Here is a 13,645-nt window from a genome sequence, read left to right as displayed (position 1 = left end):
ATACGTTAAAAAATGTAAAAGTTATTATTTTTCTTTCAAAATTAGTGGATTTAAATGCTTATAGTTTTATATTCATACAGATATTGAATTTACTGTATTTCACCATTAATATATTATAACAGTGTTTTCTTAAATTATCGAGGGCAATTTTTTTCAACCTCCGATGGTCCATAAAACAAAGACAAGTGTAAATAAGAAAATGAATTTATTACCAAAAGTTAGGTACAAATATGGTTACTTTTCAATATAATCACTGTGAAGATTGAAGCATTTGTCATATCTGTGGACGAGTTTTTCCATCTTGTCTTCATAGAATGTTGCTGCTAGTGAATTGAGATGGCCTTAACAATGTTGTTTTGAAGATCATCATTAGTCTCGAACCTCTGACCTCCTGGCCATGTTTTCAGTTCAGGAAAGAGATGGAAGTCTTCACACATTAAAAAGTTCCAAGCTGGGTGGAAGTCTTCACCACCTTTAAACACCCAGCGTATAGCCCCAATTTAGCACCGAGCGACTTCCATCTATTTCCTGAACAGAAAAAGTGGCCAGAAGGGCAGAGGTTCAAGACTAATAACGATCTTCAAAACAACATTGTTAAGGCCATCTCAATTCACTAGCAGCAATATTCTACGACAAGGGGATGGAAAAACTCATCCACAGATATGACAAATGCCTCAATCTTCATGTCAATTAGGTACAAACGTGGTTACTTTTCAACATAACTTTTGGTAATAAATTCATTTTGTTATTTACACTTGTTTTTTTTTTTATGGACAATTGGAGGTTGAAAAAAGCAGCCTATGTACGTACCTTTTGTGATATATACGCAGTGATATGATTTTATTCTTTTTGAAACAGACTCACTTAATTAATGCAGTTTTAATATTAAAATTAAGACAAAATTATTAAACAAAATTTGTGTACTAATCTGTATATATATATACAGATTAGTATTAATTAAGTATATATATATATATGTATAAATTAATATATTTTTATTTTTAACTTATTTAAAAATAGAAAACAACTTGTTGAACCACATATCAAACACCCAAGAGCCAGAGAATTAGTTGAAAAATGGCGTAACGTATGGCTGTTAGCTATGGAACGACAACGCAGACTCCAAGACAAATACAATTATTTGAAGGAGGTTCAGTATAAATTAATTTTACATTTTATTTTTTCTTGTTAGAATATTTTAATCATAATTTATGTAAAAAAATAAACTTTAACCAATATAAAAATTAATTCTGATTTAAAATAATTTTTTTTATTACAGTTAGAGAGAATTAAAAACTTTGATTTCAATGAATGGAGAAGAAGAGTAAGTTTTGACATATTTTAAATTTTTTTAGTTTGCTGTGAAATGTATAATTAATCTTACTTTAATTTCATAATACTACAGATATTATTACTGTATAATTTATTAAATGCTATTCATCTGTTCTGTAATTAAATATTTCGTTTTTATTTAGTTCCTTGGATGGATGAATAATAAAAAATCCAGGATAATGGATCTTTTTAAGAAAATAGATAAAAACAATGCTGGAAAAGTCACAAAAGAAGAATTTATTCAAGGCATTTTGAAATCAAGTAAATATTTTAAATTGTATTTAACAATTGCATATGATGATACACATAATACAGAATATATTAATCTGACACTAACCATTGACAGATTCTAGTAAATAACACCAACAAAAACATTCAAAATATACCAGCAAGTATAATTTAATATAAATACATTATGACAAACATTTTTGATTCTAATAGGATATTTGTCAGGTCAAAAATGCTTGATTGAATTAGAATGCTAAACGATTGAATTTAAATATTTTAAAATTGTTGGAACAGTAAATATTAGAACAAGTATACAAAAATCATACCCAGGTGTTAACATTAACATTAAAGTAAAAATAAAAATTAACAAATACATTTATTACAAATCCTAAATGAATTAATTGATTTCTTATTTTTTATTGTTGTTGAGATCATCAAAATTTGATATCATTCTATATATTGCTATAAATAGGTATCACTTTTAACTCATTTCTTTAAAATTTACCAATTAATTTTCGTTTTATACATCTAAATATTTATTGATTAATGTTGATAAAGATTTTACATTTATTCACTTACAGCATTGAACATTTTGAATTAGGCTAAATTTGCAATTAAATTATATTAGAACAAATGAAATAATTTGTTTACTGTCCATTTATTTTTGAAAATTATTTCATAATACAATTACCGATAACCTGTAATTAAGCAGTTAGACAAGTGTTTGAAGCTTGAAAAGTTATATTTTACAGATGTATAAGTCATTACTGAAACAAAGCTTTATTCATTTCTTAGCATACTGGATAAACCCCATGATGCAGAAAGATATAACATAAATTAGAAATTACAATAATCAAAGTTTATAATTTACATAAAACAAAAATTTATATCTATTTCTGAAGTATACAATAATCATTAACTGCTATTAATCTGAGTCACTTACTAAGAATTATTATTTTTCAGAATTTCCTACTAGTCGTCTAGAAATGGAGAGAGTTGCAGATATATTTGATCGCAATGGAGATGGCTACGTTGATCACAATGAATATATTGAAACGTTAAGGCCAGAAAGAGAGGTATGATATAAAATTTACATATATAGGCTTGAAATGCATTAATTATTTTTATAAGTTTTTTTTATTCAAAAAATAATCAATAGCATTTGTGTAAGTTGGATGAAACAAGTTTCATCTCATCATTGTTTGAATCTGAACAGTATTATTGAAATATTAGATAATTTGATTAAGAATATTTATATAATTTAAAAATTATAATTAGGGACGACCAAAGACAGAAGCAGAAAAGATTCAAGATGAAGTACAGAGACAAGTTGCCAAATGTACATGTGTACATAGGTTTAAAGTTTATCAGGTTGGAGAAGGAAAATATAGGGTATGTATTTTGAATATATTTTATTATCCTTTAATATAAAAAAAAATTTAATTTTTTTTAAATTTTCATTGTTAAAATGGCATTTCTAGTAATAAAGTATTTTTCAAATATTTTAGTTTGGTGATTCACAAAAATTGAGATTAGTTCGTATACTACGAAGCACTGTTATGGTCAGAGTTGGTGGTGGTTGGGTAGCATTAGATGAATTTTTGGTGAAGAACGATCCTTGTAGAGGTATATTATTTTGAATATTGATATTACTGTTGTCTGTTAAAATATTTACCTTCTCATAAACCATAACAAATTATTTTTAACTTAAATTCAAGAAAAAAAATTAATTTTTTATACTAAAATTTAATAAATTATGATATAGCGTAGTATAAAATATAATAATTTGCATGATTCCTCAAGAACCTAATTTTTTTAAATCTAAATTTCACATAAATTAATCTTTGAGTTAAAATAAAAAAGTATTAGTGATGTAAATATTAATTTGCAGTTCCTTTTTTTTAAAATTTAATTGTTTAATGTTAATGTATTAATATTATAAATATTTATTAATAGACTTAATTTTTATGTTAAATTAGTTGATAGCAATATTTTTCTTTCTTTATTTTTCTATTCAATGCTTTTTATCTATATTAAACTATTTAAAGTAAATTTAAATATAAAATTTTAATTTTTTTTTCTTATTATTTACTAACTTTGATGCTTATTTATATCAATTTCTCATCTGTCACAGGACGGAGGGAAGAAGCATTAAAACTAACTAAACTAATTATTTACAGAACTGCCCTTCAGAGTAATACTATTACTAAAGGTGATGTGTGATTAACATCATTGTTATATAGCAATCACTGTCATCTGTCTATTTTATGTAATTATTTTATTAACTGATGAAACAGCCTTATAAATAATTACCCTTCTAATTTTTATTTTCTAAACAATTTTACATTTAACTGCATGTTCTTTAAAGCACCACTCACTTTTCTTTCTTTTTGTTTTACCCTTTTTCTTGTATTGTATATAAATATTGTGAAGTTATATAATAAAATCAAAACTTATTTAGTTTATCCCATACCCGCATGAATTGTATTTGCATGTTGTTTGTTTTGTGTGCCACTCACAGCTAAGGGGCGCACCAATGTAGAACTGAGGGAACAATTTGTTTTGGCCGAAGGAGTGAGCCAATCCATGACCCCTTTCAAATCCAAGCCAAGCCCTAATTCGTCTCAGTCGTCACAGAGCGGGACACCTTATTCACGGACAGGCAGTTCTTCCGCTGGTCCAATTACCAAGGTTGGTTGGCAATAAATATTAATTTAATTGTTGCCACAGCCTTATCAAAAATGTTAGCTGTGGTTAAAATAGGAATTGAAATAACTAATTTTGAAATTTTAAAGAAAAAATAATTACAGTTTGAATTAATAAATATAATGCTTTATATGTTTATTGTGCACTGCATATTTTGTTTGCATGTTTTAGTTGTAAATTAGCTTTTACTTTTGTATTAAAATATATTTGTGATTATCAATTATTATAGAAGTATGAATGTATTTCTTTGATTATTTAATAATTTAAAAGTAACTAAAAATTAATATACATAACTCTGACATAAGAAAAATATTAAAATTGCATCAGAATTAACTTTTTTAATTTGGGTTACAGTTTTTCAGGACTACACTTTAAATGTATTCACATTCACTAATTAAGGGAAAGATAACTAAAAATTAATAAATATGTGTATAAAAATTTTTGATATATTTTAAAAATAATACATAACAAATCAATTATTATTAATGATTTTGAGATGAACAAGGATCTCAAACTTTATAGTAACATATATCATGCTAGATTCTTTATTTATTATGGAAAATTAGTTTAATATTCAGATAAATCCCCATATATAGGGATTTATTGAATGCATTATATGAATTTTGTATATACATTATATACATTACATGGGGTGAAGTAGCCTCCATAGTTAATCTGCTGAATTACTCTGCCTTTAACAGTGGATGAAGTTGAAAGCATGCTAATGTTTTTGACCCAGTTAATGGACCATCTTCAAAGTACGAACAGGGGAACTGACATTTGTCTGTCCAGCATAATGATGGACCATTAAAACTTTAGCATTCCTTCATCTTCACCCATTGTTAAAAACTCATTGATTAAGTAAATATGAAACTCAGCGTTTTTAAACACTTAATGAAACATCAAATACCTTCTATCGCTGTCTATTTAACGAAAAACGAACGTTTTCAGACTTGTAGAATAGGCCATCTTCAGGTGTAATTGAATTCGAACATATTATAAAATTGTAATAACGGAACGTCCAAACATTATACATTCAAATTTAAAACGAAAATAATAGATAAATTAACAAATAAATAACAAAATAAAATATACTAAATACACTGAAGCAACAATGATATAAATAATATAATAAAATAAAATAAATACATAAAAAAGCATCAAAATATAAGGTTAGGTACAGACTAAGAATTTTTATATTTTAACTTTTCTTTTATGTAGAATTTCCATGCAGAAGCTAATCCATCCACATCCCTGGCATTAATATAACCATCCTTTAATTTACTTTTTTAGATTTCAATTTTTTCTTTGTGCCATGCTAATGATGGGGACCGCACGGTCTCGAGGATAGTTGTTTCACTCCATTTAACTACCGAGTCCTCTGCTTGTACCATACATTCCTCAAGACCATGCATTCCCCATCATTAGCTTTGCACGAAGAAAAAATTGAAATCTATAAAAGTAAATTAAAGGATGGTTGTATTAATGCCAGGAATGCGGATGGATTAGCTTCTGCACAGAAATTCTACATAAAAGAAAAATTAAAATATAAAAATTCTTAGTCTGTACCTAACCTTATATTTTGATGCTTTTTTATGTATTTATTTTATTTTTATTTTATTTTATTATATTATTTATATCATTGTTGCTTCAGTATATTTAGTATATTTTATTTTGTTATTTATTTGTTAATTTATTTATTATTTTCATTTTAAATTTGAATGTATAATGTTTGGATGTCCCATCATTACAATTTTAAAACGCTTTCGAATTCAATTACACCCAAAGATGGCCTATTCCGGGGATGGGCAACCTTTTTCTATTTAATGGCCACATTTCGAAACTTTTGAACTGACGCGGGCCACACACAAGAGAAAAGAGGGGAAAAATGTCGGTAAATCAAAATTCTTTATTCATATATAATTATAAATTAGCATAGGTATACTTAATATAGCTTCTGGCACCGACGTAAACGTAATATATCGGAAATATTTGGTTAAATATTAGTCACTGCTAGCTTTAAATTAGATTCGACGTGTCCGTTAGCCAGTTTCTTGTTTTAATTTTTACTAAATTCATTGCGGAAAACTATTCATATACATAAGCTGTAGGAAATAACGTTTGAATTTTTGCTGCATACTTCCTTAATTAAGCTGGGAAATTTATATACGTATTAATATTTTATACAACGCGGGCTGCAAAATATATGACTGTGGGCCGCAGGTTGCCCATCTCTGACCTATTCTACGAGGCCGAAAACGTTAGCGTTTCGTTAAATAAACATTTCTCAGTGATAGAAGGTGTTTGATGTTTTATTAACTCATTGATTAATTTAGTACTCATTATATTAGACTAAAGTTAGCAAAACAGAGAAAAGAGAAATTTCAAATTATTTTACGTTACTAAATTCTTTTTTTAATATTATATTTTTACATTTATCAATTAAGAACTATTTGAAAGATGTAAATATGATTCTTATCCATTATTTGGTATATAAGTTGAATGATGAATGTAACTAAATGTATAGATTTGAAAATTAGTTACATTTCTTACTATTTTGATATAATTTCTATCAAATATTAGGAAATATTTAGTCATTTCTATTATTTGTCTTAAAAACCAGAATCAAAGTCTAATTGAATCAGAAACTACTAAAAAAGAATATTAACTTTATAAATAAATGCTGCAAACCAAAAAATCTATTCTTCTTATTATTATTTTTATTTTAAATATATTTAATTATTTTAGTATATTTTTATATATTTATAAACTATGAATTAATAAATAAAAATTGCATATCTTAAGATACAATAACTGAAATGGGATAATGATAATCCATTGAGTTTACATATTATTTTCTTTAAAAAACAATGAAACTTTCGATTCTACAGATAAGTTATTAATTGCTTTATCTCAAAAACTTTATCCTAAACAAAAAATTAATTTAAAAAAATTATCTTAACTTAAATATCTGTTATATTATAAAACAATTTTTATGCTATAATCAAGATACTTAACTTCTTTTTATTAAATTTGAATGAGCTCTATAAATTATAAATTATCTTAATTTTAAAAAGTTAAATTATTAATTAATTCTAATTAATACACATTTTCAATATTAAAATTTTGATAATGTGCATCTCCATTGAAAAAAGTTAATTTGAATCATATAAAAATATAAATTAATTAATTTTGCCTTAATTAATAAAGTGTTGTCCTTAAAAAAAATAAACCCAATTGTAATTTTGTCTTTTAATTTATTAATTGATATCTCAAAATATTTTTGAATTGATTATAATTTTTTAATGAATTTATTTTTAGTTTGAATTTATCTTTAAATCATTAATAAATTGTTTAATATATTTTTATTTCAGTGAAATTTTCAAATTACTTTCTGATAAGAAAACTAGAAAGAAATGCAATCATATTTTATTATTATTATTATTGTTATTGTTATTTTATTTAATGCTTTAATATGATATGTACACAGTTTTATTTTATGCACACATTATTTATTTCTTGATTTTTGAACATAAGATTTCATTTCAATACTACCCAGAATACACAAGAACAAATATAAATGAAAAATTTGATATATATAAATTAAAAATCCTTAATATCATTTTAAACGTTCAAACTAATGCTTTGACAGTTTTGCTTCTTCCTTCTTATGTTTAAAAATTTTGCATCGTCACTCTTATCTTAAACCTACCACTTCGTCCTTATTCACTTTCAGCCCCTTTTATGCTAATGAGATGTATACCGGTGAAAGGTTTGGGGCCGACGTACTATAGGCCGGTGCCGTCAGACGGGGGCTCGAGAATTCCTGTCTTCCGATGGGTAATAATAAAGCTTTTCTTTAATAAATCTTTAGAAAGAATACTGGGCGTCTGGGATCTTTTTGGCAGCTCCGTAGATTTATGAGCCCGACTGCTTGACTGCACCGAATCTCATAACTAAAATAATCATTTAAACGTTTGTGATATACTTCCTATAAACTACTATATGCCTAATATTCTAAAGCATGCATCTTTGTACCGGATGTATTAATATATTCATTTTTTCATCCAGTTACTGTATGTGTAATCGGTATTAATTTATGTACCTAGGCTTATATCTTTTCTAAAATATTTATTTTTTATATTGTGCATTGAATAATTTTAATATACCTGCATGTTATATTTTAACATAGTTGCACATTTTAGAAATAATGTCCTTCTTAACACACATCTTTTGTTTTATATTGCCACTTGTTGGCAACTGTTCCCAAGATAGCACCCTGTACTATTCTTTTGCTGTACCCTTCCTACAGTTCCTTGTATGCTAATGGAACTAAAGGTATCCTGTTTGGCAAAAGCGATCAATCAAGATTCTACTCCAGAGAGATCCCAGCCACTCAGACGTTTGCTGACTCACTTCCTTCCATCTAGCCGGGTTTATAACCCTAGGTAACGTCTCCTAGGGAGCTATGTCCCGGCTTAATTTAAATTTAATATTATATTAATCACCTTTCTAATAAAATATTTTGTATATATGTAAAATTTTAATGGCTATTTATTTGTTGTTATGGCAATAAGACAAAAAAAAAAAAAAATACTAAGTAGCAAATTTTTTCATATTATGTGATGAAAATATGTTCTTACTTAACAATAAAATTGATAGAATTGTTACATTTTAAAATTATAAAATATAAATTTGGAATGACGATAAAATTTTAGAAAGGTGATTAACTTTCTAATAATATTTAAATTTAATTAAAGTACTTAATGCAATTAATATTGAATAAATTCTGTATTAGAGTTTTTAATAATAAATCTTAAAGCTTATTTACTTATAACTAATTTTCAGCTGATAATTTTACTAATATTTGACTTTTAACTTTTTAACTAATCTTATAACACTTATCAGTGTAACATTTAATATACGATACATATCAAACACTACCAATTGAAAATTATCTTACGCCACGAGCAACACTCCCAGGGACCCGGGTTCCAATCGCGGTTACGTCTGCAGAAATTTTCTCGAGTAGCTGGGCCGAACCCATAACGGACACAAGAAATGACCGTAATAACAGAAACAATAAAAAAACAAAGTATTTTTAAATGTTTTCTTTTCTAACCGAAGAATCTTCCGATTTGTCAGATTTAGAATAGATTACTGTAAACGAAATGAAAATAAATTTAGATTCTAGAACTGTATGGATAGAAAAGTACATTCTAGTATTATAATTTCCAATAGATAATAATTCTCTATACTTCAGTTCATTTCTGAATTCGTTTATTACTCATATTCTTAAAAAAAAGAAATTTAATTTTAAAAATATAACTCTGGCCTATTTTTGTTCATAAATTTATATAGTTTCCTTGATAAATTTGAATGTGTCATATGGGCTGTACAAGAAACATCACAGCAAAATTGAATTTAGATTTATCTCGAATATCCCAGTTAATAATATTTTATTGATAAACGATTTACATTATCTTCAATAATTTGAATCAATTCACTCTTGCCATTTATATTATATTTGAATTCAACGCCTGATTTTCTGTCAAATTCCTTCTTCTCTCACCTCTAGGAGTAATTGTAATATGTCAACACCGCATTAAACACACCAGTCCAGGCCAATTTATTGAACATTTCTGAAGTATTCACTAGAAAATAACTTTAATATTATTACAAACATTAAAAACAGCATTATTTTACCGATAAAGGATCATTTTTTCGTAGTTTTTCGGTAAGGTGTCTGCGAATCGCGTAAAATTACAATTTTCAGCAACAGCAATTAAACGTAGAATTAATTTTGACGAAATTTGAAATGTTAAATTCGCGGTTTTTTAAATAATTGAAGAAAATTAACGATTTGAATTGCACGTGTGCATTTCAGGTGCGCGAGAGGAGCGAGCGCAGCTCACCAATGTGGCAGCAACGTGCTTCAGGCCCGGGCGACACCAGCAGCGACATCAGCGGCCCCAGCTTCAGTGAAACAGACAGCTACGGTACCAACAGGTCATTTCACCTCACTCCACCGACCATCGCACGCGCAGCAGGAGGTGAGTTCGAGTTCGAATCTTTGCACCAAATTCGTTCATCCGGGATAGCTTAAACGCCTCTCCGTCCAGCCGACACGGCTGTGGGGAGGAGTTTAGGCCATTCCGACCGGCGAATCCCGTCATCTTTAACACTGACGATTTATACAGGTAGCAGACCGTCCAGTCGGCCATCCAGTCGGCCACCCAGTCGTGCGGGCAGCGACTTGTCGGCCGAAAGTCTGGATACCAGGAAGAAATCGTCCAGACAGCGTACACCCAGCAGTAGTAGTTCCTCGCAAATGCCGGCCTTCAAAGGTTCCGGTACCCCGTCCCGGATTCCGTCGGCCAGGTCCGAGAGCGGACGCGGAAGAAGCAAGCCATAGCGTTTAAAATAACTAAAACCAAAACAAATAATAATAATTATTATATCGGATGGATAATCACGTGATCGGTGGAAGTGTCGCCATTAACATTCCAGTCAACGGGTTGACTCGTCTTTCGCTTTTAAATCGCTTTGTTTCCGAATCTCATTCGTTTAAACCTCTCGATTTTACAACCGGAAGTCCAAAAATACACAAAAACTAAAAATAAACAATACGGTTTCGTTTTTTCCGATGGGTGGCAAAATTCTCGTTCCGACATATCGACAGAGGTTGGGTTTATGCATCAAAAAATCAAAAAATTCGTGTCCAGATGTGCCTCGGTGTGCGTGTATGTGTGTGCGTGTGCATTTAACATAAAAAAATGAACAGTTGGGAATACCTTAAACATGCTTAAACACGATTTTTTTAATTACGAACTCCGTTATACACGCCAAACTGTTTTCTTTTGTTAATATGTTCTGTGGCCGATACCCGAAAATTTATTTCGAATTTATTTGGTATATTGACATTCCTGTTTTAGTTTTACCCCGATGCCAGGGAGGAAAATACATTTATATATACATACATATTATATATATATTTTTTTTCTTTTGTCTTTGGCAAATAAGGTGAAGGAGCCAACTTGTGATTCATACGTGTGCATGAGGATTCGCGCGTGAAGATGATTAAAAAAATAATTTACGAGATATACAAAAACAACATTGATAAAAAAGAGTGCTATTTTGTTGAATTGTTTGTATTTAGAAGATGTATAAAACGAAAAAAAAACAAGAATCCATTAACACTTATATGTATCTAATGCTTTTTATGTTTGCTGATGAATAAATACATAATGTTTAGTAATGTTATGTATAATCGTCTCTTTCATTTAAACGAAAATGGAGATAGTGAATCAAATATTTTTCCTCTCTTAATTAGCAAAGGAGCGAACTTATTTTATTCTGCAGTTCCCACAAACCAAAACAGTTCGCTTCAGTTTCTTCTATCGTCGTTTCGCCGCCATCTTTAGCACTGATGCAGATTTACTCATCGGGTAGCAGACTGTTCAGTCGGTCACCCAAATGTATATTTAATATATTAGATTTCTGGTTTTACGACAGTCGGTCCTTATAAAGGATAAGTCTAATCGAGCACTAATTTATCATAGGATCCGTGCAGTAAATGGTATTACGTTGTTATTTAGCCCCGTTCGTTAATGGAATACGCAGTCAAACATCTAAACAACGGCTCTGACGGGAACATTAAAAAATGGCCGATCAAAAGTCGGCGCAACTTAATTTCGATATAACGTTTCCCGACATATTTGATGTACCGGATCGGACCAGAATGAGTAAATCTGATATACGACGCGTAAAAATTCAAGAAAATTTACATTATTTCTGTGATAAAAACAGTAAAATTTATTATTTTAAAGTCGTAAGTTAGGTCTTTCTACTATGTTCACAAGGACACGGGAGGATCTACATAGGGACTAATAAAGCTTAGGCCCTGGGCCCCGAGTGTCAAAGACCCACAAAAATTGAATTATCATCGGAAATTTTTAATACTTTTTCATTAACAACGAGCACTTATTATATAGTAAAAAATAGTTAATATTAATAATATAATAACAATGATAATTTATAGTATTATTTTGTATTAACAAAAAATGGGACCCCATTCGACTTCAATAAGCCCTAGGTTCCGAAAAACCTAGATCCGCCCCTGCAAGTACAGTACCGCATCTCCGCCGCATACGTTAGGCCAGGAAACACACACGCGTAAAATTCGGCGTAAAATCTAGCATAAAACAGAAAACGTAAAAATTTTTCTGAAATTTTGGCCGAAACAGAACTGAAAATAGAGTAGAGCGCGCGTCTACTTTTGACGCCAAAATTCCTTCAATAAAGAGAAGTCTTTTCTGTGACGTCAAAGTAGACGCGTGCTTTTTATTCTAACAATGGCGGCAACGAGGGTTAACTCTATAATTGTGACGGTCTCGAAAAAACGAAAAATAAACGAAATAGAGGAGTTTATCGAATCCGTTCGACCACATCGGTGTCACGTATAAACACACTGTATTTAAACAACGTTTATGGATGACTATAGGTGCAAAATTTCAAATAACAGGTAGGTCTAGTAGAATCGATATATGGGCCTGGTATTCAGATCACACGTTCTTTATTTGAGTTCGGAATATAAGTGTATTAATTTAAATTTTCTATATTATAGCGGAGAAAAAATGGAAGGTACAGTGCAAAGGGATAGATATAACAGAGGAAAAAATTAATAAAATTAGCACCGTTAGTGGCGGTGGTGTTTCCTATTCGGCCAGAATTTTTACGTACGTGTTTTGGCATAAAAGCGTAAAACAGAAACTAAACCGAAAGCTGATTTCTGATTCAGTTTCCTGCCACACAATTTTACGCACGTGTGTTCCTGGCCTAAAACCTGTCCAAAACGTAAAAAATATTCGGTTTAGTGCGATTCCGATTTACGCAGGTTTTACCGTATAATAATTTGTTTCAAATAATATACTTTTTAAAAACTTCAATTACACTGGAATTAAAACAATGAAACTTCCTTTTTGTGTATCATTTCCGTTCTAAATAGCGCCAATCATCGGGCTGGCCACGTGGATTTTTCCGGGTTTTCTCACGTGCCTAACACCCAAATAGCTGCCAGTTTCTTATAGAACAGAGGTGGGCAAGCAAGAGTTCAGTGGGAGCCAAAATGTAGGTTTTGCAAAATGCACGGTAGCCGCAGTTCTGTACTGTCGTGGCAGATAATATGGTAAGGCAGGGAAGGATAAAGTGTCCCCCATCCGGGTCGAGAACTTGATTTAAAAGAATAGATTTGAAATGTCAATTTAATTTATTGCACCAACTTGGAAATAAATTATTAAATATCACATATATAATTACACATTTTCACAAAATTGTGGAAATAAAATTGTAAAAATAATAATAAAAAGCAGAAATTAAC

The 13,645-nt window shown here is 29.5% G+C and overlaps 1 protein-coding gene across 11 annotated transcripts in view; it reads left to right on the top strand.

Moving 5' to 3' along the window:
• LOC136970639 (microtubule-actin cross-linking factor 1-like) overlaps positions 1 to 11,524 on the top strand; it is a 157,372-nt gene extending 145,848 nt beyond the window's left edge. For 8 of the 11 annotated variants that reach the window (XM_067265096.1, XM_067265090.1, XM_067265089.1 and 5 more), the window contains 9 exons: positions 1,021 to 1,150; positions 1,280 to 1,324; positions 1,476 to 1,593; positions 2,524 to 2,636; positions 2,839 to 2,952; positions 3,069 to 3,186; positions 4,082 to 4,251; positions 10,154 to 10,319; positions 10,467 to 11,524. In XM_067265096.1, the coding sequence (XP_067121197.1) occupies positions 1,021 to 1,150; positions 1,280 to 1,324; positions 1,476 to 1,593; positions 2,524 to 2,636; positions 2,839 to 2,952; positions 3,069 to 3,186; positions 4,082 to 4,251; positions 10,154 to 10,319; positions 10,467 to 10,681 (1,189 nt within the window). In that variant the 3' untranslated portion in view covers positions 10,682 to 11,524. The other 3 variants (XM_067265095.1, XR_010880010.1, XM_067265098.1) reach the window with 3 other exon arrangements.
• The last annotated feature ends 2,121 nt before the right edge of the window (positions 11,525 to 13,645 follow it).

This window comes from Centruroides vittatus, unplaced genomic scaffold, assembly GCF_030686945.1.
Source record: "Centruroides vittatus isolate TY-2023 unplaced genomic scaffold, ASM3068694v2 contig_2073, whole genome shotgun sequence".
Taxonomy (NCBI): domain Eukaryota; kingdom Metazoa; phylum Arthropoda; class Arachnida; order Scorpiones; family Buthidae; genus Centruroides; species Centruroides vittatus.
The sequence above is the reverse complement of the archived record's forward strand: the minus strand, read 5'-3'. Positions and strand labels throughout refer to the sequence as shown.